The sequence below is a fragment of the Pyrus communis genome, chromosome 16 (genome assembly GCF_041283825.1).
Source record: "Pyrus communis isolate YQ-2024b chromosome 16, ASM4128382v1, whole genome shotgun sequence".
NCBI classification, from domain to species: Eukaryota; Viridiplantae; Streptophyta; class Magnoliopsida; order Rosales; family Rosaceae; genus Pyrus; species Pyrus communis.
The window spans coordinates 26863623-26889710 of NC_142580.1; the positions used below are offsets into that span (position 1 = coordinate 26863623).

Consider the following 26088-nt stretch of genomic DNA (forward strand, 5'->3'; position numbering starts at 1 on the left):
CCCTCTGCGGTGCTGAGCTCTGGAGCGGTTAAAGAGAGCAATGCTTCTCAATTCCCCACAGTACTGCAGACTCCAACAAACACTTTCCATGATTTTCCTCAATTTTCCCTTCACTTCCAAATGGAGAAGACGATGCAGTGGTACTTTGTTGCCACACTGCTCACCGTCCTCGAAAGATCTCAAGTCAGTACACCTTCAAATGGAGAAGACAGTGCAGCGGTACTTCGTCGCCCTTTGATTGTGAAATTTTTCTGCTTTTGGGGAGGGGGTGGACTTAGCCTCACAATGAACTAACAATAGTTTGGTTCAAATTCACCTTTAGCGAGAATCAAACTTAAGACTTCAACTTATAAGTGAAGAAGAATCCCACTAGACCGGAGTACTAAGTGGCGTTAGAGTAACATTGTTAGTTTGTTGTTGCTATACAATCTTTAGATATTTGCTCAGGTCATTTTCCGCATCGGAATTATGTCTTCGAGGCGTCTCCGCCTCCTAGTTGTGAGAGTCTTGTATTTTTGACCCTTTTCGACCAAACTAAGCAATAAAACCTTGTTGTGATTGGACTTTGAAGTATTATTCATTCTTCCTTATACAGCCAAAAACTTGATCTATGTTTATGGAATTAAAGACTAAACAATCAGCCTAGCTACGTCACTTTCAAATTGAATCCTAACATCAACCAAGCTTTTGTTATACCTAGAATATAAGCCGGGCCCGGGCCCAAATGTGTTGGTTTTGGCTGGGAAGCCCGGCCCTCAGTGAGGCCCAAATTATTTAATTACATTTTTACCCATCTAAGATTAGAATCCGATGGTGGGGATGGTCTACTAGGAAGGGCAATTTTGTCCTCTCTGTTTTAGGGGGTCACCGGGTAGGTATCATTTGGTGTCGTTCAATTAGGGTTTCGGGGAGGGTCTGCGAGAGAGAGAGAGAGAGAGAGAGATGGTGATGGAAGGAGAGCGAGGGGGAGGGGTCTCGGCACTGTTGCTGCAGATGGGAGGGTCGGTATGGTCAGAGAAGACCATAAGGGTCGTCGGGATTTCAGGGAGACGGGGTAGGGGTCATCAGCAAACCCTACTGAGGGTGGGGTGTGCCGGATCTTGCGCTGCATGCCTCAAATCCAAAGATAAGTTCCGTTTTTAAATTGTTTTCTTGAATGGTGCCTTATATTTTCTAATTGTTTAGTATGTTAGGTCCAGTTTTGGGGGATTTGTGATTTTAAGGCAAGCACTGCTGCTATGTATTGTTAAGTTGCTAATTTATAGATTAACCTGCTGTGATTCTGTGCTTGAAGTCAGGCATATGTTTAGACTTCCAAATTGATGCCTTAGTAGCTTCAGTGCTTGCCTTAAAATTACTATAGGCATAACTATTACAGTTCAAATGTATGAAGGTTTTTTCCAAGGCATTTGTGATAGACCGCTGCACTTTAAATCTTCTCCCAGGTCCCCAATTACAAAAAAAATCAGAATTGCATACATATTAAGAACACAATGAAACTGAAAAAATTATATGGTTCTAAAGTGGTATAAACTGTTAATGGAGAAAATACGGGTGCATGTATTGGTGCATCAGATGTACGGATTAGGATTAGGATTAGGATTAGGACCGGTTCTCTGTGTTTAAAGTCTGGAAAAATACTGTGAAAAAGATGCAACTTTTTTATGGGATTGACAATTTTCGGCTTAGTTTTGGCTAAGAAATAATTAGAGTGTTACTTAATAAGTTGAGTTAACAAATTTGCAGGATGCAACAGAACGCATGGGAGAAGTTTTGAAACGAGTTAAGAAGATCCAGCTGAAAAGAGCATACGAGATAGGGAATTGGTATGCTGCTTTGTCTCTGTGTTGGATTTTTATGTTTATGTTCTGCTACTAAGTAGATTTTATAGTGTTCTAAATCTGTTTTGAAAATGTGCTTAAAGATTGGACATGTTTTTGTATATTAGCCATGTAGTTTGAATTGGATATGTGATTGAATATTAGGTATTTAGTTTGAATTGATTTGGATATGTGGTTTATTGAATTGGAATTTGGATATATGCTGATTTGAATTGGATATGTTGAAACTTTATATATATCTCTAAAGAAAATAAAAGGAATTCATTCCACATACAGTCTGCATAAAAGATTCCCCTAAGGCATTAAAGCAATCAGGAGCTAGGACTGCAGAATGCAAGTCCACTGCTGGCTTTCATGCATTAACATCCCTGCAATTGTTTCTGATCTCTCCAGCAGACCCTGTAAGAGGACGAATATTCCCCATGTTGATCATAGAATTAGTCCCTGTTGTAGCTTTAGACCGAACTTTTAGTCCCTGTTGTCACAGCTGCATCACTATTAAATAGAATTTGATCTGAACATGGGAGATACAAGACTAATCAGTAGTTAAGGATGCAAATTCCCCACTGTATAAAACGAGATACGACAAGTAACAAAACATTTATAGCTTAAATGTTGGACAAGACAAAAAGTTATGCTTCTCAGTTATCAAATGTTCATGTCAAGTACCAAATTTTCAATGCATTGATGCTTGAAATATTAAATCTCTATATAACTGAAAGAGATTGATAGAAATTGGTCTCTGTAACCAAGTCGTGTTGATGCTTGAAATATTAAATCTCTATATAACTGAAAGAGATTGATAGAAATTGGTCTCTGTAACCAAGTCGTGCTCCTCCCCCTCAAAACATGTAAGGTTGAGGGTTTGATTAATAGGAGTGGAGACTCGGTTTGTGCCTCAAAATATACTCTTTTCTCTGTTGTGTGCTTGAATGCCTCGGATCTGTGACTCTTGATTGCTGAAAATTAGGTTCTTTGCACCCCAACTATGAATTTTAGTGTATTTTTTTCTACGGATTAATGCAATCACAAGATTATTTTGTTGATTTTTATACATACGTTTGTGGATGAAGGGTTTAGGTGCCCTTGAAGATGCCCACCCTGATTTTTTTTACACCAAGTGGTGATGGCAACCCAGGCATTCCAACTTGCCCAGGTACTTCAATCTTTTCAGTTTTTGGTAATTTTCGATTGCTGTTTGGTTGCTGAGAAAGAGAGGGAAAATAAGAGAAATCATCAAAGTTGATATATATCATTTGTTTTTAGTCACATTGATTTTTATTGTGAGATATTATATGATTATAGTTTATAATTACCTGTGGACTTGAGTAGTATTGTCTAAAGCTCTCTAACTACTCAGTTGTATCTATATAGTAAGAAATTGTTGTGTAGGTGAACTACAAACCTCAAATTCCCTCCGTCTGTATATTTGCAGTTGCTTTTCCGTATAAATCTTCTCTTGCAAAGAAATTCAAAGGCCTCTAATTGTATTCATGGACTATAACTGTAATTCAACAACGTACATTATTATTTAAATATAAAAAAGGTATAATTTATATATAAAGTCAATTTAATTGCTTTGAGAAAGGGAACGGTTAAGGGAGTTATGGGTTTTTGTAGTACCCTGAAAAATTTAAATATATGTTTATGTGGAAAAACTTATCGAAAAGGGGAAAAGATGAAAATGCTTTAGTTGGCTAAATTGAATTTATAAGAGGACGTATTTTATTCTCATATATTTTATCATATTTCTTGGCATATTTGGATAGAGCTCGATCTCATGAACGCGTATGCGCAAACCGTTCGTGAAACGGAGTTATAACTTATAAGTTATAAACGAGCAAAGTTAGGGGTGAAATGGTTATTTGACCATAATCTGGATTTCTCCAGATAATTCTGGTGAAGCCACGTGGAGGGCTGGGAGAGAGAGGAATGGGCACTGCCCAATTAGAAACCATGGGAGGGAGGGAAAGGAGAGAACCAGAAAAGGAGGGGGAGGAAACCGGGTTACCTCAACCTGTGTGACCCGACCCGAATAACCAAACCTCTGACGCCGATTCCGGCGTTTTCCCGGCGAGTTGGGTGACGCCATCACTACCAATCAAGTCCTCGTCGTCCCAGCTTCCATTCCCACCTAAGTTGGACGGCTGTGGTCGAGGTTTCACGACGAACTTTCGTCGCCTTCTCCAGCGAGTCCGAAGGCACCCACGGCGGCGATCCGCCCGTTTCTGACGCCACCACCGTCGACCACCACCATGGGTTGACTTCTCGTGAACCCTGGAACATGTCCCAGGCCTTGGTTGGGGCGGCGGAGCACCGGAGGTGGCGGATCGAGGCCACCCAATTTCTAGGGTTCCGGTGAGTTTCGAGGCAAATTGGAGCTTTTTCCGGCCAAATTGGACTTGGCCACAAGTAAAGTTTACTCTACTCTTTGAGATCGTCATTTCTGTAAATTTTGAGAATTTTTAGAAATAGTTGAAATTTTTCGGCAAGTCGGGGCGGCCGACCGCCACCCACGGCGGCGAGTGGGCAGGGGATCGTCGATGCTATTTTTAGGATAAATTAGATGTCCTAAATTTAGTTATGATATTTGTATGACGTAGGTTGATCGTTTGAACCTAAGCTTACAATGATACGTTACTTGGTCAATATATGAATCGAGGATCCGACCGTTGGATCGTAATGAAATTTTTTGTATGTTGTTCTAGAAGATTAGGGTGAACTACGAAAGACTTGATCCCTTTGTAGGGTACGTAGGCAGTCTAACGAGACGGTTAGATGCAGCCATAAAATAACCCAAATTTAATATTATGCTGGATTTCTTTAAAGGAAAGAAATTTATTACGGTACTAGCGTAGTGATTAACCATGATTTCATTTTGGCCTATCATTGGATTTAGCTTCTAATTAAGAATTTTTGGGTCATTACAGTTTTCAGGGCCGATTTCTAGGGAGGTGGTCTGGTGTCAGGGTGGGGGTGTGATATGGGGGAGAGAGGAGAGGGGGTTGGTTGCAGAGAGTGGGGGTGTGATTTGGGGGAGATAGGAGAGGGAATGAGTGTGTTGGCTGCAGAGAGATGGTGGGGTTGAGTTAGTATCTCTCCCTTTCTGTCGCTTCTCTCTTCCTCCATCTATGACACCTTTGTTTTGGGGCCAAAATGTGTTCACTTTTACATAGAAATTTGAGTGTTTTATTTATTTATTTGGGTTTTTGTAGCTGAGGCATATTATGTTTTGTGTTTCTGGGTTTTATCTCTAATTGTCAATTGGATTTTCTGGTTTCAAAAATGGGTGGAGGCATCGACTAATCAGTTGACTGATCAGCAGATGCCAGTGTATAATCTTGCATCGAAGATTCTTTGTCGGGTTATTAATGTATCATTGAAGGTAGTGTGGTGGCTGCTCTTATAAAGAAAACTAAGAATTCCGGATTTAATTGTTTAGCTGCTTCTTTTGTACTCAAGTTATTGGGCTTTGCGAGGGAATAATATGTTTCTTTCTGCTGAATTATAGGCTGAACCAGACACTGATGAAGTCTTTGCACAAGTCACTTTACTTCCCGAATCAAATGTAAGTTGTTGGCTTGGGGATTCTGTTTTAGTGTGGGTGGGTAAAACTGATTATGGGTTGAGATTCTGATGGTCTGATGTTATAAATTTTAGGAAGATGAGAATGCAGTGGAGAGGGAAATAACATAGGGCGCGCGTCCTTAAACAGGAAAAGACTTTGGTTAGGCATAGCCAAATTAAGGAAGAGAATAGGTAGAGGCTAAAACATAATCAAGTGGAAATTTTAGGTACAAAATGTGGAATGAGTCAAGAAATTATACAATGGTGTCCAACTGCTTTCCACCACGGCCACTTTAAAAGGCTTAGTTCTTTTTCCAAGTGAAGAAATAAAATGGCACTTGAATCATAGAAATATTAACATCTATACTCAAATGAAAAAAACTGCATATTTGAAGGGAAAAAAACACACCAGCACACACTTGGAAATAGCTGGAAATATTGGCAAACCTCACAGTGTATATGCACGCTTTAGCGATATTTATAATGAGGATATTTACATTAGCAAACCTCACTTATGCCCTGTACACATTCTACTGTTTAAGTAATGAAGAAAACTATTCTCAATGTCTCTAGCTATTCATTTATTATCTTCAATGATTTGGAAACCTGCTACTACAGTTTTCAGAATGGCTATGTCACAGTCTGCTATTCTTCCTGTCAAAATGGGGAAGGTTTGCATGGCTGTCACTCTTCCAACAGGTTAGCGGGTTTCTCTGGATTCTCGTTTTTCTCTATTGGGTTTCGATTAGTTCTCAAGTTTTTGCGTTTCTTGATTTGCTTTTCGCATTTGAACATAAAGTTTTTATTTCATCATGAATCTGATCTGCCTTTTTCAAAGATTTCTCTGGTTAGAACTTCAGTCTACAAGCTTTGTGGCTGATCAGAAGCTACCATATTTGGATTTTGCTGGTAAGCATAAAATTATATATATATTCATTAAGTTTATATAATTACATGGGTGTTCTTTGAGTGCTATGTACATATATTTCCTAAAAGAAACTGATTTCTCACACTATTTTCTTATTCTGCACCTTTGTTGAATTTTTGGCCTTTAATTTTTTTTATTTTTTTATTGAATTCAAATGACCAAAATAAACACGAGTGTACATGGAGAATAATGAGTATGCGGAAATCAGTATCATTTGCTAAAATGTTTATCTTTATAGCTCATGGTATATATGAGTTTTGTTGTTGTTGCTTTTCTTGCTTTTGCACGTTCTGCTCTGAAATTTATAAATACATAGAATATTGTAATTGAAAGAAAAATGACTTTGGACTGAATTCTACATACTCAATTTGACAGGAAGAAGGTTTCGAATCAGATGATTGGAAGACAAAAAGGTTATAATTGTTATGACTGAATTGAGCATGGTATGTTTAATTATGCAGATGACCATCTGTTTTACTTTGATTAATTTCTTTGGTCAGTGCATATCATAGATAATGTATTTAATAAATGATGTAGAAACAGTGTCCGGCTTCAATACTACAAGTGTATTATCCGTTAGATTCGACTTTCACAATTATTAAATCTTTTAGTGTAAATCTGAACCGTTTATTTCCCATATCATTCAATATTATTGAAGTATTTTCTGTAGAAAACTGCTGGAAAAAAATTGATGTAGAACCCTGTGAAAAGCTTAATGCAGGCATCTCAACTCAATTACTACAAACCCTATTCAAGGTGAAAGGTGTTATACACAATGGAATTGCAGGAAATGCAGATCCCCAATTCGAAATTGGAGATGTCACTATCCCTCAATTTTGGGCTCATACAGGCCTTTGGAATTGGCAGAGGTATAAAACACTAATTTTCTTTAGAAAATTGGCTTTTGTTTGGTAATCTTTTTTTAATCCCAGTTAATTGAATATCCAATTAATGGAAAAATGTATTCGTACCAAACCCCATTCCAATTGAATGGTTGGTGTATTTGTTCCAAACGACATTTGAATTGGATGATTGGTTTATTTGTTCCAAACCCCAATATAATAGTATTTGTATTTCTGCCCATTTATGGATGATTGGTGTAGCTGCTATGATTGTCATATTGTGCATGTTGGTTATTGCTTAACTGAGCAAATAAAGTCAGCAAAAAAGTAGATGCTATGTCAGTGTATGTCAATGGGGAGTGTAGCTATGAAATATATGATTACATTGATCATGGATGATGAGTATAACAGAGTCCTAACTGAGCAATGCATGTTAGTGACTCAGTGTAGATGCTAAATACTAATGGGTGAATAATGAATGTTCTGCTGAGTAGCATGTTATTACCAATCTTGGTAGATTTACAAAGCATATGAGAGAATTCGTATGAATTTTGCACTGGTGGCTGAAGAAAAATCAACAAGCTAAATTACTCATTTAACCATTTACATGCATTTGATCACAGATATTGAGAAACCTTAGAGTTAATCATCTGTAACAATAAATGTTAATTATTCAAGCCTGATTTCTTTGCAATGGCTTCCTTCGTTAACCTCTACAACTACTTCTCTCTTCCCTTTCCCACTTCCTCCATTCTCTCTTTCTCTTTCTAATCTCTACTGAGTTTCTTTCAATCTGTCAATTTATATAATTTATTCTTTGATGTGATATTTGGTGCATTTGATTTGGTTTTGTGAATGTCTTCCTGACTTTTCTGCTTTGGATTCAAATAATAAGTTCAATGGTTGTATATATAACAGAATACTGATTTGCGAAAAGGCAATTCAAAGCTTCAAAATTTGTATATTACGCTAGGCTGACTACCTTTTTTCCCCGCTTTTTCGACTTTGAGCAATTGCAGTATTTTAGCCCAACTTGCTAAAATTTTTGTTTATTTTTAAACGAATTCTGTATGAATTTACTTGTAAATGTTATATGAATTTGGTATAAACTTGAATAGAACTTATATCTGCAGGTTGAATGTGTCCTTTGCCAACTATTTTTTGGTATAAGAAAAAGATTTCATTATATACACACAATGCAATATGTTGCCTATCTGTTTATATACATGTTATATTAATACATATAATGTTACATGTTAAACAGAGCAATAGATGCCAAGCCAAAAGTGAGAAGGGGAACGAAGAATCCATGCCAAAATCTCGCATTTGTTCAGAGTGGTCTTGATGGAACATGGAATCCATATCACCAAGTGTACTAATTCAAGGTTCATTGTTCAAATTCTTAAATTAAACTTAATTTTGTCTTGACTCCAGTTTCTTCATGTCATTCTTAACTTCACATGCATAGATATTGATAAAGAGCTTCAGGAGGGTCATTGCTAAATATCTACAAATTTGTTAAGCCTCAGGCTTCCAGTTATCAAACTACAAGTAACTACGGATTAGTAGATGTTTAGTAATGACCCTTTTGAAATGATGGATATATTGTCGATATTATTGATCCATTGAGTATCCATGAGAACTTGAAGTAATCATTGCCATAAAAAGTAGAAGTGATGACTCACACCAGGAATCAATTATCTCATCAGCAGCTTTATTTTTATCTAAGATCGAATTTGACACCTGTAGGTGTATATAGGTTAAATCGATTGTTAAGATGGCAATTTAATCACTTTTCAACGTCCGATATCTCCATCTCCCTGTTCTGGATTTTTTCTTACTTGAAATGAATAGATTCTAGGCATTTCATTTAGCAAAATGAGCAGTGGATAGTGCTAACTCATTTTTCTTACATGCACAGTAATACAGGCACTTTTCTTGGCAATATAGTGCTTAGCTTAAAATTAGAATGTGATTAAGTTGTATTGAATTTGTTCGATTAACCACTGGTCCATTTATAGTTCATTTAATCTTTTGAATTAGTAAGCTACTGTGTTGTGTCCTTCACATTTCTTGGTGTGCTATTGATATGGAAAACATCATCTATCTGTTCTATTTATCGCATGTCATGAGAATCAAAGTAGACTTGGCATCCCTTTTGTGGCCTTTTTTGTGTTGGCAGATGCCATCAGATAGGCAAAATCGTATTGGCTATAAAGTGCAATGAATGCTACAAGTTACTAAGTTTCGCCATATGCCTTCATTGTGGCATTGCCCTCTCTGCGACAAGTAAGCATTCTAATTTCACTTTGTGGAATGATATTAAGTTGACTTATGGAATAATATAGAGTTGTGTCATGCATGAAAACTATGAATCCATTTCATCATGCATTTTTTAGTCAAACTAATATGTTTTTGTTCAATTGACTGCAACTCATGTCGCAGTTTGCTTCACAAACCTCTACGATTAGCTTCCATACAATATGTTGCAAGTTTGAGGATATCTCTACATCTTAATTTCTACTCTCTCTGGTTGTTTCAAGTTTGTAATTTTACATGCTATAATGCCACATGATTTGATTATAAAAATATAAAACAAAATTCGTCCATGATTTACAAATTTATATTCGATTTTTGATGTCTTTTCAGTGTAAGGCATATGTTGCACAAGTGAGGTAAGTAGGTTGCTGGGCATATATTTTGCCATCTTAACTGCAGGGGCAAAATATATGTAAACTGCAGCTTGCTTCTGTTTCGTATGGAAACAAACCTTCTGCTTATTTTTGCATTTGAAAAGTTGTGGTTACAAAATCAGCTACTTGAACAAGTCCTCAACACTTTCTATTTTTAGTTACCTGTTGAAATGGCTGCCTACACTGCATGACACATATTATATGTGTGAACTTAATGTTTCTTCTATTTCTTAAGGAAACAGAACTTTTTTGGAAACCATCTCTTTCTAATCAAAGACGTTCAGTTTCTTCCCACTCATTGTATAATGTGTCTATGTGCCAACTCACTTGAATGTATATAAAAGCAAAACTGCTTATCTTATCGACCTCATTCACTCATGTATCCCTTTGTTTGTTCATAATTATGTTGAATTTATTCAACTTAAATGTGTTTTATTCATCTGATTACGCCTGAAACAGCTACCTTCCGCGGTAACGCGCGGGCCTAATTTCTAGTATGTACCCAAATCATAACACATTATTGTTTTTTTCTTTTTCTTTTGATACAAGTACAACGCTATTTGGTGTCAAGGGTTCAAAAATTTAGATTGACTACACAATGCGCAACTCATAATTTTTAAGTATCGAACTCTTATGTGTGGAGAGTTTTAAGACCCCAAAATATAAAGATGCTGCTACGCCTGTTTGAAAGGGATCATCTCCGGATCCCTTCTTCCTAACCCACCAAATCAGTTCATATCGTTGAAATTTGATCAAACGGTTACAAACAGAAGCCCATTTAAAAAATTTATAATTTCAATCGTTGAATTAAATTTCAACAGTATGAATCCCTTGATTTGGTAGATTAGGAGAAAAGGATCCGAAGCCGTTTGATTAATTTATAAGGAAAAGTAATGAAAATGGTTTGAAAATTTTGAGTTTTAATAAAAAAAACAAAAATGTATTGTAAGTGAATAGTACTAGGAGTGACTTTTTAAAGTAAAAATATCATTTTTGTTAAAAGTAAACAGTACTGGATGTGTTTCGTTAAAATTCCCTAATATATATCCTCAGTGAATAGAAGTCGACTCAATAATTGTTGGGTGGTTTAGTTGGATAAATGGATTTTGCAGCGGTCAAATAACTTGTATTAAACGGAAGTAATCTTACCAAATAATGAGTAGCGGTATAACTACTATTCTGACTTTTAGTGACTACATTATATATTTATTGTATTTGTGTGTGTGTATATATATGGAATAGGATCCTACTCGGATTCTTTTTGTGAAGATTTTGAAGATCATTTCATCGTGTTCATTCAGCTATTATCATGTGATTATAAATCATTTGGAAATTTTTTATTTATAATTGAACACAAACAATATCTGATAAAAACTAACCATACGATATATGATAAATGGACACGATGAAGTGATCATTGAGATCCTCACAAAGAAGATCCTGATTCTATATACACAACATCGATGGGATCCTTCCCTTTATTCATCAGCTCATGTTACACTCGGAGACCCTTCGACAGCAACATATATATATGTCGATGATCTGCATGTTTGAGTTTCACATGCAACAATATGCATGGTCAAAGTCTTAACTTCTTTTTTTCCCAAAAGTTTTACTATTATTAGAAGAGGAGAGTTCGGAATTATTACAATTATTTAGAAGATGAAGAGTTTTGAACACGGAATCTATGAGTAGAACTCAGCACGTTATCTACTAGGATACTAGTGCACATACAACATAACTTGAATTCTCTCTCTCTGGGTTAGAAAGCAACAAAGAGTCCTATTGAGACTGTATATGTGTAGGAAATAATGACATTACAGTAGTGACCAACAACTATATATTCAAGCGACAAGGAAATTGAACAATTCTTTAGGTAAATGTTTACAAGAATGTGAAGGTATCTTTTTCACATAGGTGCTGAATACTTAAAAATATATGCATCTGAGTAGAGAATTCAGAAGCCTCACTACCAATAACCAATCCGGGAAAATAAACCTTATTAACGAATAATGAATGCAGAAACTAATTTTTCTACATAAGGTTGAACAGTTTTTTCAAATTTATAAGTACGAACCAGAGAGATGATGATGACGAGATTTATGAGATTGATCTGCAAAACAGAAAGAAAAATGTAAACTTTAGTTTATAAGGAGGCAAATGCATCAGGTGATTGTACAGTTTCTAAATTAATTATTAAGAATTTTATTTGATCTCAATGAATAAAGAGGAAATATTCAACAATTTAATGTAACTGAAAAAAATGAAGCGAAAGATTTGAGAGGGTATCCGCAAGAACTTACTCTAGAATATCTTTCCAGTAGGATTCACTTGTTTCATCATCCATGAGTTTCTCCCAAGCGTCAAAGATGGCCGTGGAAGAAGTCCCCGGAGATAGTGCTGCCGATGAAAATGCAGGAGGTGGTTGGTTCGAGGTCTGGACATATATATCACCATAGCAACTACTGCTCATGTTCTGCTGATCAGTACTATTGCTATTAATACCTCCTTGTGCACCAAACCCACCTTGAAATCCTTCAAACAAGTTAGAAATCGCGTGGAAGCTGTCGACTTTATCAGCCTGCTGGTTCCATTTCTGACCACTTAGTATGGTACTTGCACCACTCATATTCCCTCCTCCAAACAGATGAAGATTAGTAGTAGTGTTCATCACGTCTGCATTATAATTTTTAGGAGGAACACTACTATTACTTGTGCTCACGACTGGCATCATGTATAAACATTGAAGTAACTGCATTTTGGCAAGTTGGGCAGCACCCGCTGCTGCTTGCAGGCTCATGGCATTGTCCCAAGGACTAGTCATCATGTTCGAGTTGCCAACACTTGCTGCTCTGAGCAACGATGAAAGGTCGAGGAGGTGATTTAGGTCAGTCCTTGGCTTGTGGGTGTTTGGATCAATCCCCATGTGCAGGAGCTTCTTTCTCAGGTGGGTGTTCCAGTAATTCTTGATTTCGTTATCCGTTCTCCCTGGTAGATGAGTTGTAATCTTTGACCACCTGAAAGAACAAGCAACGTACACCTTTAATTAATTAGTTTCACAAATTAGTTTTACAAATTTGTGTAGAGGAAACTTAATTTATATGTGAATTGTGATGGATGGAGAAGATTAATTAGCATACTTGTTTCCAAGAACTGAATGAAGATTGATGATAACTCGTTCTTCCTCTTCGGAGAACTTTCCTCTCTTAATATCAGGCCTCAGGTAATTTATCCACCTTAATCTACAACTCTTGCCACACCTGTTGAGGCCAGCAAGCTTGGGGAGAGCTCTCCAGCTTCTATGACCATTTCTTCTAATATAATCCGTCAATTTCGCATCTTCGTCCATTGTCCAGGGACCTTTCTTCAAACTGTTCTCTTCATCACAACAAGGGGATCTAACCATTGTGCTAATATTCATACACAAACAGGGAAAAAGGTAAGGAGATTGATTGATTCTAGGATTAGCTTTGGACATGTATATATTTTTGAGACATGCTGGTTTTTTAGGTGCAAGGAAGATGTAGTTCAAAGAGTGATGTCATTTCATTCTTTTCCTCATTAGGATATATTTCTTAGCTCCCTGAAACGACCAATGACGATTGACGAGGAAGCAACCTTGAAAGTTAAAAACCATTTAGAAAATAAGATGGCACGATAATTATCAGGATTAGGTAGTGCATGTGTCATCAATGAGACAGTATGGTCGACAAATTTTCGAAAAGCCACCAGTCAGATTTTCATTGGATATAGAATGCCAGAAGAATAAGGTGGCGTACCTAGGATTCAAGGTTCGGATTGTGTCTATGTTTTGTGACAAAAAACTAATAGGCACGCGACAACGTGACATCAAGAAAAGCAGATGGAAAATATACAGATTGTGTGCTACTCGAGAAGATGTGCTGTCTTTGACTGTTGTTGTCCACATAGTAAACTGGTATTTGAATTGATTGCAAAGACACCAGAAATTTGACATTTTGTTTTTACTCAGGGAATGATAGTGTTCAATTTTTTGCTGTTGCTCCGTTGATGATGTTGTAGACATGCAAATTTCGGTGAAAATAAATGATCATCAAACACATTAAATTTTGGCATGCGAGGGCTTACATGGCATACAAGGGGGGCTTACATGGCATATGCCTCATCAAGACCGGAAATTAATATTTGATTTTAATTAAAGCAAATAGAAATGCCAATTGGGCAAGTTGATTATTTAATGGAAATAAATCACGAACCAAGCCACAAATCAAGTCCAAATTCATCCATGGGCAAGGCTTGGAAAATCTATAAATACAAGGCCTCAAGGCAAAGGAAAGAGATACAAAAATCATTCAAGCACCCAGAAGCTGTCAAAGCTCAAGCACCCAAATCCTCAAAACACTTAGAAGAATTTAGAAAGTTCTTTGTGTTATTCACCAAACTTTCGAAGAATCATCAAGCAATACTACTCATGCCGATCCTTCAAATTGCCATGAGACCAAAACCTCGCAGCAACCGTTCATCCGAGACCAAGTCATCGTGACCCTTAGATCAACAACCTACACATCCACACATCTTTTGGAGATTGAATAAGAGGAAACTTGTAAACAGAGATTGTAACCCTACAAATTCATTAATACAAATTTATTTTTGTACACGTGTTCTTGTTTCATTTGTCACAGGAATTTCGTGTTTACAAATTTGACACCCCCGGTGGGACTATCTCTGCCTCTCATCTCTTTCTCCATTGGATGAACAAACACCAACAAAATCAATGGCATCAAAGAAGGGTCAAGTTGTTCCTACAATCAAGGCGAAGAGCGTGAGCATCTCGGCCGCAAGTGGATAGTCAATTGGCGTCACAACCAGAAGTAAGGCAAGGACGATCACTATTCAACAAGCCACCTCCAAGTTGGTGCCACTAAAGGAACAAGGGGAGCGTCAGAGGTGAGAGCCTGTCATCAGCTTGGCCTTACTGGAGACATCAAAGCAAGCCATTGCATGGGAGAAGACAACCCGGAGTGATGAACGTGGTTCTTTTGTGTCAAAGAGTTCAAGGGAGTGCTCATTGTTGCAAGCCTCAGATGCAAACTTAAGCACTGGATCCTCCCACGGATTGCCCACTGACCATTGCCACGAGGGGACTGCGGTGACCCCTTCAATGATTGCAGGGGACTCTTATCATGTGATCATGCAAGTGATGATTACTAGTGCCACGCTCATTGAGGAATAGCTAGCTTAAATGAATGAAGTGATTGCAAAGTTGACAAAGACTGTCAAAGAGAAGGACATGTATATCGCCATTCTCATGAATAGGTTAGAGATGCAACATAAAAAGGAAACTTACCCCAACCCGGAGAAGAATCAGTGGGACAAGGAGTCTGGCGAGAAAGAGGAGCATCAGGTAGAGAAAGTAGGAGAAAGACAAAGGCCGAAGTCTGAAATGCTCTCTTTCCATCTAGCAACTCTAGGACATGATCTCTAATACCATCAAGGCACAGAACGAGGGTACTTCGCGGGACACTAGTTTGTATTCCAAGTCATACACCAGTAGGATTGATGGATTGCGAATGCTGACATGGTACTAGCCACTTAAGTTCATGCAGTTTGACGAAAAGGGTAACCCAAAGCAACACATCACCAATTTTGTCGAGACTTGCAACAATACTGGAATAAAGGGAGACCACCTTATGAAGCAATTTGTCCGCTCCTTGAATAGGAATGCATTTGACTGGTACACGGCCCTGGAGCCTGAGTCTATCAACAACAGGGCTTAGATGGAGCGGGAATTCTTGAACCGTTTCTATAGTACCTGTTGCATTGTTAGCATGATGGAACTCACAAGTTCAAAGTAGTGGAAGGACGAGCCGGTTGTTGACTACATCAACCGATAATGCTCACTGAGTCTTGACTGCAAATATAGGCTTTCAGAAACCTCTGCAATAGAAATGTGCGTATAGGGCATACACTGGGGACTACACTACATCCTCTAAGGCATCAAACCACGAACCTTTGAAGAGTTAGCTACTCGCACCCATGACATGGAGCTGAGCATTGCTAATCATGGGAAGAAAAAGCCAATCGCTGACTACAGGAGAGACATAGTCTTCGGGCTAAAAGTAGAGAATGCAGTGAAAAAGCCTACTAAGGAGGAAATGACGGTCAACACTACTCCCATCGAAATCTCCACATGAAACACCACTCATGTTAAAATCTCCTCGAAAGAAAAAAAAGAAAGAGGTCAAGCGGAATGAGCCTTTTCTTGGTCAGGAAAGGTATAAGCATACCTTAAAAGAACTAGAAGAGAAGACTTACCCATTCCCTGACTCTGATGTGGCTGCCATGTTGGAAGACTTGCTCAACAAGAAAGTAATCGAGTTGCCTGAGTGCAAATGACCAAAAGAAATGAATCAAGTGAACGATTCCAAGTATTGCAAGTATCATCGCATCATTAGTCATCTGGTGGGCAAGTTCTTTGCCCTCAAAGAGTTAATCATGAAGCTCACCTAGAAAGGAATAATTGAGATAAACCTAGAAGAAGTGGCAACAGTGAACATAACAACTATTGTGTTTGGGTCTTTTAATCCTGTACATTTCTATGCATCATCTGTCAAGCTTCAGCCACGTTCTTCTAAGGTGTGTCGTGAAATGGTTCATGCAAGAGAAGCCTGAATGGAGCATGCCACCATAACTCATCTGCCGATGATAATGAAATGTGGACGTTGGTGATACGAAGGAAGGTGCGAAAACCACAGTTGTAAGTTGTTCACCCAAGGAAGGAAGACCAAAGAGGAAGCCCACGCAACCATGCTTATATGACCCCTCCAAAGGCAACCATAAAGGTGATAAAACCGACACTTGGAGAAAAGCCTAAGACCTGAAAGCCGCAAGCTCCCATAGTTCTGCAAGAGTACTTTCCCAAAGGCTTTTTCAAACATAGTTCAAACACGGTTTCTTGCTAAATGGTTAAAGGAGAAAAGTCCTCGAATGCGAAGGATACTGCTGATAAGGAAAAAGAGGATCTTTCGCAAGTGAAAGGCATACCTGCACGCTTTAGCATGCAAGAAGCATTAATGATGAATCCCGACAACTACAAGTCACAGACATACAAAAGGCATTAGTGGAGGTGTTGATTAATCCCGATAGCTACAAGTCACAGACATACAAGGTTGGAGACTTAGAGCTTCGGCCTCATGAATGTGCCATGTGTTGTGCCACATGTGTTGCCATCAACTTTACTGGTGAAGAGTTACTATTAGGGTTGAAACCACATAATCACCCACTCTTTATCTCAAGTTATGCAAGAGAACAAAAGATTGGTTGCATGCTTGTTGATGGAGGTTCAATAATAAACATCATGCCAAAGTCAACAATGACGGAGATATGGATCAAGATAGACGAGTAATCTCAGAGCCACCTTCTAATCCAAGGTTTTAACTAAGGTGGGCATAGGGCAATATGTATAATTAGGATCGAGACGGCAATTGGAGAATTAAAGTTAAGTACGCTGTTTCACATTATTGATGCCAGGAGTTACTACAACTTGCTATTAGGAAAGCCTTGGATTCACGACCATCAACCCTGCATCGATGTCTAAAGTTCTACAAAGGCAGGGTGAAGACAATACAAAGGGACACAAAGCTATTTACTGAAGCTGAGTTGTATTTCGCCGACGCCAAGTTTTACATGGATGAAGACATGGTGCTGGATACCCATTCCATAGAAATCCAATCAATAGGTAAAGTCGTGCCCAGAAAGAAAAAATTGCAAGCAGTGTCATCTCCAAAGAAAAATGGCCACAAGTGTTTAGAGTACTCGACATCCGAAGAGATCTGAGCATCCTCAAAAGGATCGAACACACCAGTCTTTCGATACATTCCAGTGTCACGAAGAAAGAATGGGCAATTGCCAATTGAGAAAGAGAAATAATGAACATGTAAGAAAATTGGAAAAAGAAGGCGTAAAGCTTCTGAAGGCAGCCACAGTTGTGACACTACCCACGTTAAATAATCCAAATGTTTCAAAGCCATCATTGCCGAGTTTTGTTAGGCAAAACATGACAGACCATGGCTTTCTTCCCACCAAGAGGTCCGAGAAAGGCTTTGACCCCAATGTTTAGAAGCTTGTGTTAAAGGCTGGGTATGACTTCACCTCATCTTCAACACTCAGAAAGAAGGATCTAGGCATCATTGGTGAAAGGAAACATAAGCTCACTGAAACCCAGAGAAAGCTGAAGGAGCATGGTTATGAAGTCAACTTTACAAAGGCAGGCCTTGGTTTCACACCTATCGTACGTGTCAAGATTTCAAGCAAAAGGAAAGATAAGAAGGTTAGTACTCAACACATCAACGTGGATGTAATGGAAGATGAAGACGAGTCAAAGCCCATTCCATGAATATCGATGTTTGATCGTTTGATCAGTTCCACGCCTCGAATTTCCTTGTTGGATCTCATAGGTAGCCAAGTTCGAACTCATGAGTTCAACATAATGACTGGCTCTGGTAGACAGGAAAGTGTGGTTGGTTTTCCTCCATGAATGTTGGCCTTGGAGAGACTCACAGTGGCAAAAGATCTGTCTAAGGAAAAGAAGTCGGTCTTAGCAAAAATGAGACATGTCGATTCAGCCAAAGATGGTGAAATTCGAAGTTTAATCCTTTCATGCATGAAACACCAGTCAACATTGGACGTGAGCTTAGATGGACAACTAAAGGTGAAGTGACAGATAATTATACACACTAGTCAAACCATAAATCAACAGGTTGAAGAAGATGCCAAAGAGGAAATAATCCAAAGTGTTTACCACATATCAGTCAAAGAGTTCAATGAGGATGAGGACGCTGAAGGAGACATTAAGGAGGCCCCACTGTAACTCAAGGACGGGGGGCAGATGACTAAAGATGACCTAAAAAAGCTCAACTTGGGCATGAATGAAGACCCAAAGCCTATCTTTGTTAGTGCACTATTAAGCTAGGGCGAAATGGAGGAATATTGCTAACTGTTACTGGAGTACAAAGACGTCTTTGCATGGACATACAAAGACATGCCAGGTTTAGATCCTGTCATTGCTGTGCATCACCTCTCAGTTAAATTGGGGGAAAAACCACTCAAGCAGGCTTAGAGACGTTATCGGTTAAAGCTTATTCCCTAAATCAAAGTTGAGATCGATAAATTGATTGAGGCAGGTTTCATTTGGGAGGTAAAATACCCCAGGTGGATCTCAAATGTAGTCATCGTTCTTAAAAAATGGGGACAAATCCGCGTTTGTGTAGACTTTCGCGACTTGAATGATGCATACCCAAAAGACGATTTTCCTGTGCCAATCATTAAATCATGGTGGATGCAACCATGGGTTATGAAGCGTTATCTTTCATGGACGGTTCGTATAGTTACAACCAAATAAGAATGGCCCTAGAAGATGAAGAGTTGACAGCCTTTCGTACTCCTAAGGTTATTTATTGCTAAAAAGTGATGCCATTTGGTCTAAAAAATGTGGAAGTAACCAATCAACGCGCCATGCAGGAAATTTTCAATGATATGCTTCACAAGAATGTCAAGTGCTACGTTGACGATTTGGTGGTCAAAATGAAGAAGAGGTTGGATCACTTGAAAGACTTACAAATGACGTTCAACCGGCTGCGAAAATATAATATGAAGAAGAACCCATTGAAGTGCGTGTTTGGTGTCACGTCAGGGAAATTCCTTGACTTCATCGTCAAGCATTGGGGCATTGAGGTGGACCAGTCAAAGATTAAGGCCATCCAAAGCATGCTCGAGCCAAGAAGCCTGAAAGAGTTGAAAAGCTTGTAAGGGCAATTGGTTTTCATTAGGAGGTTCATCTCTAACCTAGCAGGGTATTGCTAACCTTTTAGTAGGTTAATGAAGAAGGACGTGTCGTTCGTATGGGATATGGCCTGCCATAATGTTTTTGAAAGCATAAAGAAGTACCTGTCCAACCCGCCTGTCCTATGAGCACCTGTGCTTGGAAGGCCACTCATATCGTACATCACCACTCAGGAAAGTTTAGTTGAAGCACTCTTGGCATAAGAAAATGAATTCCTGAAGGAAAAATGACTCTACAACCTCAGTCGGACTTTTACTAGTGCCGAACTAAACTACTCCTCGATCGAGAAGATATGTCTTGCTCTTGTATTCGCCATCCAGAAACTAAGGCATTACATGCACGCATACACCATACACCTAATTGCATGGGCCGACCTAATTAAGTATATCATGTCAAAGTTAGTTTTGACAGGGCGATTGGCCAAATGGGCGTTGTTTCTTAATCAATACAAGATCATCTATGCCCCGGCAAAGGCTGTTAAATGACAAGCTCTAGCAGACTTCTTAGTAGACCACTCGATTCCGACCGATTGGGAAATTTCAAATGACTTGCCAGATGAAGAAGTGTTATATGCCGATTTTTTCCCTGTATGGATGATGTTTTTTTGATGGGTCAGCATGATCAGATGGAGCAGGGGCAAGCATGATGTTTGTGTCACTACAGAAGTTCGTGTTTCCCTACTCTTTTTGCCTAAGGGAGTTGTGTTCCAACAACGTCGTTGGATACCAAGCTTTGATTATTGGGCTCCGAATGGCAGTTGAGATGAAGATCTCAATGTTTGAGGTATACGGGGATTCCAAGCTAGTAATAAGTCAACTATTACCCGAGTACGAAGTAAGAAAGGATGATTTCGTCCCATACTACTGATTGGTTACACAATTGCTTTAAAAGTTCGATGTCGTCACACTAGAGCACGTTTTGAGGAATGAGAACTAAATGGAAAATGCTTTCGCCAACTTGGCTTCAAACATAGAGCTAAGAGAATTGGAGGCTATAAGCATTCCGGTTTGCCAAGGTAGGTGGTCCCGCTCATTACTGAGTCACCATTGGAAGATGCAAATATCATTTCTATGCTTCCTGTGGATACAGAAGAATGGAGGAAACTATTGATTGACTATCTGGAACATGGAAAACTACCATACGATCCTAAGCACTGTTTAGAAGTTCGACAAAGAGCACCACACTTCCTTTATTATAAGGAGAAACTTTATCGACGTTTTTTCGAATGAGTGATTCTCAGGTGTTTGGGAGAAGAAGAGGCTAGCTAGGGTATGGAAGAAGCTCACTCAGGAGTATACGGAGCACATCAATCTGGATCTTAGTTGCATTTCCAACTAAAGAGGATAGGCTACTATTGGCCGACCATGGTGAAAGACTACCTCGACTACGCAAAGAAGTGCAAAGTTTGCCAATTTCATACATCAGCCACCAGAGCCGTTGCACCTGACTATTGCTTTATGACCTTTCGATGCGTGGGGTTTGGACATCGTTGAACCAATTTCGCCAAAGTCGGCTGCAGAGGAAGCCTACATCTTGGCGGCAACATACTACTTTTCCAAGTGGGCGGAGGCTATCCTATTGAAGGAAGTGAAGAAGGAGATCGTTGTTCATTTATAAATGCATATATCCTTCATCGATATGGTGTGCCCCGCTACGTAATCACAAACAATGGGAAGCAGTTCTCCAATCGCCTAATGGACGAGCTTTGGTCTTGCAGAAACATTTAACAAGACTCTATGCAACCTCTTGAAGAAGGTCGTTGGCAGAACCAAGAGAGATTAGCTTGAGAGAGTAAGTGAAACACTTCAGACACTTACTCAAGCTACGCCATATTCCCTCGTGTATGGAGTAGAGGTCGTGCTACCGCTAGAAAGTCAAATCCCTTCGCTAAGGATGACTATACAAGAAGGCTTGACCAACAAAGAGAACGCAAGGCTACACCTACAAGAGTTGGAAGTGTTGGATAAGAGAAGGCTCGAAGCTCAACAATACTTAGAGTGTTATCAAGCGCGACTCTCCAATGTGTTTAACAAGAAGGTCCGTCTTTGATCTTTTCAAGTGGGAGATGTCGTCCTTGCATTACGTAGGCTTATCATCATGATGCACAAAACGGGAAGCAAGTTTACTTCAAAGTGGGATGACCCTTATGTAGTGCGATAAGTTTACACCAATGATGCCTACAAGATCGGGAAGAAAGACGGCTTGAAGATCGGCCCTATCAATGGCAAGTTCTTAAAGTGGTATTACGCCTAAGGAGAAGATAAACCATGCTCCTGGCCCGCAAGAGCCTAAACTGTGTACGACACTAAAAAATTAATAATATTGTCCGTTGAGTTGAAAACCTAAAAGGGTGGCTCAAGTAAAAGTTAGGACATACATTAAAAAAAAAATGTGAAAGAGCAGCTCAAGCAAAAGTTAGGACATGAAAAAAAAGACCCTTGAACTACGTGATGACTTGATCCTTCCCCAAATGAGGGTATGTAGGCAACTCAAACCTTCAACTTTGAGTTCAATTGCATCAAAATAAAATAAAGGGGTTGTTCAAGAATTAATACTTTATTCCTTAAAAGGTTCGACTAATGAACATTAGTCTTATTACAAGAAAAGCAAAAAAAAAAAAACACACACACACACACACACACATACACACAACTAAAGACATTACTCTAAAACTAAGTCTTTGAAGCCATGCCGCCGGTTTCAAGCAGGCCTTCTAGGATCTTCAAAGTGTTGGCATCGGTCGAAGACAATGTTGGTAGCTCCGCAGTCATAACTTTCTTACCCTTCAAGCGGATGATCTCATCTCGATGTTGGGAAAAGAAAACCTCATACTCAGAAAGAGAATGCGGAAGTTGGGACGCCTCTGCTTCTAATTGCTCTTATTCTTTCTTCAATGCCTTTATTTGCAAGTTCGTAAAAGCTAAGGAGTTTCCCAATAGTTGATAACGATAGGTGACAGCTTGCTGTAACGATTAAGCCTGAGTAAGAGACAAGTCAATGACCGCAAGCTGTTAGTCTCGAGCCTCCGGAGTTAACTTTTTTGAAGAAATGATATGCAGAAAGGAGTACTCCATCAATAAGCTCAACAATTCGGACCCACAAAAGTGAGGAATCAACTCCAAGACTGTCGATTATATAAGTTAGTTTGGTTAAGTCCTATTTGAGCAACAGAAGATCTTCAAAGGAACATTTCAAGATCCTCTTCTGGATATGGTTTTTGATATCAGTAGCTACTTGAAGGTTGATGCGGCGGATAATCTGCTCAGTAACACCTGGGTTAAGTTATCTAAGAGAGATCTTAGAATTAGTCAACTAACTCATCCGACGTAAGACAAACTCCTATGCATGTACACCTACGTTGGGCCCTCCTAGGACAGTAGTTGAACCGGAAACAACCTCTGTCATAGGTGGATCACTGATTTCATCCTCTGTAGGTAAGGCACTTCTAAACAGCATCTCAACAAAAGTAGGACCCGTCATACCTGCCAAATCCACCAAACTAATAGGTACAGTTTAGAACAAGGGTATGTGTCAAAAAATGAAGATAAAAGATGAAAAAAAATTGATGATGAGAAAAAGTACCTCATCACCATGAATTGGTTGCAAAGATGAAGATACACCACTAATGACTAAGTCACGAAGAGGAAGTAAGTTATGGTTGTCATGATGTGAAGGCCTTGAAGCCTTCTTTTGGTGTCTGAAGTTAACTTCGTTGTCGTCATGAACGTCCTCAAGTGGTCGCTTGCCGTGCAAAACTTTTTGTCACTTCGTCAAAACGAGTTGATCCTCGTGTGAATCGACTACTTCTCATTCTTCTTCAGAGTCATCAGGGCATTGAGAGGAACATGAAGATAAACACGAAGGTTGAGGAAGTAAGGGCGTTGGTCTAACTTTCAAAGGAGTTGCATTAACGCAATTAAGAAGCGTTGACCTCACAAGAGCAGAGGGACGTCATTCTCTTAACATTTCATCTTGGAGATGGGAAGAATTTGCTCGTCGCCCTTGTAGAATCAAAGAGATGTACCTTTGACCATCAACTAACGTAAGCGCTAGCAATCGGGTTATGTTTGAACTCATCTTTAGCGGGCATAGTTATCAAAGAGTTGGTACTAGCCCAAGCGCAGGATTCATAATATAGGTACATAGACTGCAATGAACATATCCAAATATCACCTTTTATCTTGCTAGGGACATGTTGAACAAAGCCAAACTGCCTACTAAACTGGTGAGGGCTATAAGGTTGAATGATGCACCAATTCTCCTATCTCAAAGTAACATACCTAGATGGAAGCTCATAAGGTAGGCTGACTTCGAAAGGCGAAGTTTCAAGTTGTTAATGAGTTTTCGGCGCCCCAAACCTACTCTGGCTAGGCGATCCATTGAAAGCTTTCACAGTTTCTAAACAAAGCACACGCCTGTAAATCATCAAGGCTTTTCACAGAAAGCACTCCAAAATACTTAGTCATCTGAGGCACATACTTGTCGGAAGTTTGTGATGAGAAGTGAGTGCCGAAATATTAGCCCAACCAACCATACACATAATGGAAGGGGATGATAGCTACACAATCTTCAGGATTTTTTGAATTCAAAATCTCATTCAAGCTGTCATAGATATTGGCCAACATCGGGATAGCAAGGTTGAAAAGCTCACCCACGACCATTTTCTAGCAACTTTGAACACCCCTGGGTGGATAAAATTGACGTCATCTTAGGGAAAAATGAATCTGTAGAGCCAACAAGTAAGGAAGGCAGCCAAATACGATTCCTCCATATGTTCAAAAGCTATACCTAACACATCAAAGACCTTTTATTCCACGGAAATACGTTGTCTAGTCGACCTAATAACATCGGTCGGATCAGAGTTGCCTTTTGGTTTTGTGGTTTTGTTTCTTCCATTCTTTTTAGAGGTTTCTTATACTTCATCATACCCCGATACTAAAATCGTATCCACGAAGTGACCTTAAGCCCAGATTTACGTTTGACTTCTTGAGAAAGATTATGATATGCAAATAACAAATACCAATAACTAGTAGGTAGGCCTCGACTATTTCGATGAGAACTCTTCAACACAAGGAAAAACTTCATCATAGAATTTCCCATGAATTGGCATGCCACCAATCTTGTGTAGATCCCAGAGCGAAACAGATAGTTCCCCTTATGAGGTATGAAGAGTGTTGGTTTCTAAACACCAATATTCTAGGAAGGCACGAACAACAGGAGGATGACGATCATAGCTAAACAAAGAGGTAAACACGATGTCATAAAGCCCCACACTCGTAAGAACAACTCTAGACTGGCTTAGAACGTCTTCAAGCCACTCCCAATAGAGCTCCAAAAATACGAACTCTCCGGCTATCGGAAGGTTGCTACTCCAAGTCACCAAGGAGTTCAAAAAAGGCGGATGAGCTGTCATGAACGTGATGCGAAGAGTTTAAAATCAAAATGTTGGACGCACATTCCCTATCTTTATATCTCGATTGCCCGAAGTCTGTTACCTCCCAAGTTACTTCATCAGTCCACAACTCAATATGCATAGAATTATCTTTTACTAGACGGATAAGTGCCTTAGGGCCAGTCAATGGTGTATGAAGTGGTAGCGTTGCATAGAAATATCTTTTACTGGATGGATAAGCGCCTTAGGACCAGTCAATGGTGCATGAAGTGGTAGCGTAGTTTCCTTGTCTTGAGATTCCATGTCCTTTGTAAGGATGCTGATGGTGTTATTCTTGAAGCACTTGAGGAACAACATAACTGCATAAAAAAAGGGGGAAATCTAAATAATAAACGATAAACAGAAAATACAAAATTTGCCTCGTAGGGGTCAACAAATAAAGACAGCTAAAGGCCCTCCCTGCACTTTTTTCTCTCCAAACAAATGAGCACGGTAGCTGACAGTGTCATAGCACGTAGGAAGCAGCATCGACGATAGTGAAAAAATAGTGACGACAATGTGAAAAAAAAAGCGACAGCAATGAAAAGTAGTGATGGCAATGAAAGCAACGATGACAATGAAAAGCAACGATGACAATGAAAAGCAATGACGGCAAGATAGCAGCATAAGAAGAATAAAGAGTACCTAAGAAAAAAAATTTAGAATACAAGAAAAAACTAAGTCAGAAAAAAAAAGTAAAAAAAAAAAAGTCGAAAAATAAAAAAGGAAGAGGAGAGAAAAGTCAAAAAAGAAAAAGAGAAGGAAAACACTCACCTTCGAATCTCTCAGAAAACAAGACAGAGAGCTAAAATTGTGTGGTTTTGGTTTATGCATGCTAGCCAATTTATAGGCACACAACTACTTGGAGTCCAAGCAATCATCAAAGCCTTTTAATAAGAGGAAAGAAAATCCCACCTTAATTAGGATTCCCATTCAATTTTTTTGTAAGAATCAAATCAGGAAGTG

At 39.0% G+C, this 26088-nt stretch overlaps 2 protein-coding genes across 5 annotated transcripts; one reads left to right on the forward strand and one right to left on the reverse strand.

Moving 5' to 3' along the window:
• The first annotated feature begins 884 nt into the window (after positions 1–884).
• Positions 885–9958, forward strand: LOC137730544 (auxin response factor 2B-like). 4 transcript variants are annotated; one of them, XR_015957988.1, is made up of 10 exons: positions 885–1826; positions 2915–2997; positions 5353–5409; positions 6027–6107; positions 6247–6317; positions 6712–6779; positions 7048–7205; positions 8445–8563; positions 9361–9467; positions 9624–9798. XR_015957988.1 is itself a non-coding variant. In XM_088688272.1 (9 exons), exons 1-4 carry the CDS (start codon positions 5167–5169, stop codon positions 6286–6288), a joined length of 240 nt encoding a protein of 79 aa, XP_088544398.1. In that variant the 5' UTR covers positions 5080–5166; the 3' UTR covers positions 6289–6317; positions 6712–6779; positions 7048–7205; positions 8445–8563; positions 9361–9467; positions 9624–9798. The 4 variants fall into 4 exon arrangements, 2 of the variants coding, with proteins under 2 accessions (XP_088544398.1, XP_088544399.1); XM_088688272.1 differs by lacking the exons at positions 885–1826; positions 2915–2997 and adding an exon at positions 5080–5226; XM_088688273.1 differs by lacking the exons at positions 885–1826; positions 2915–2997 and adding an exon at positions 5080–5226 and having other exon boundaries at positions 7058–7205.
• Positions 9959–12170: 2212 nt separating this feature from the next.
• LOC137730643 (transcription factor MYB39-like) lies at positions 12171–13374 on the reverse strand. Its single transcript, XM_068469617.2, has 2 exons — positions 13012–13374; positions 12171–12888 (listed from the first exon to the last, which is right to left on the reverse strand). Exons 1-2 carry the CDS (start codon positions 13347–13349, stop codon positions 12171–12173), a joined length of 1056 nt encoding a protein of 351 aa, XP_068325718.2. The 5' UTR covers positions 13350–13374.
• Between the last annotated feature and the right edge of the window lie 12714 nt (positions 13375–26088).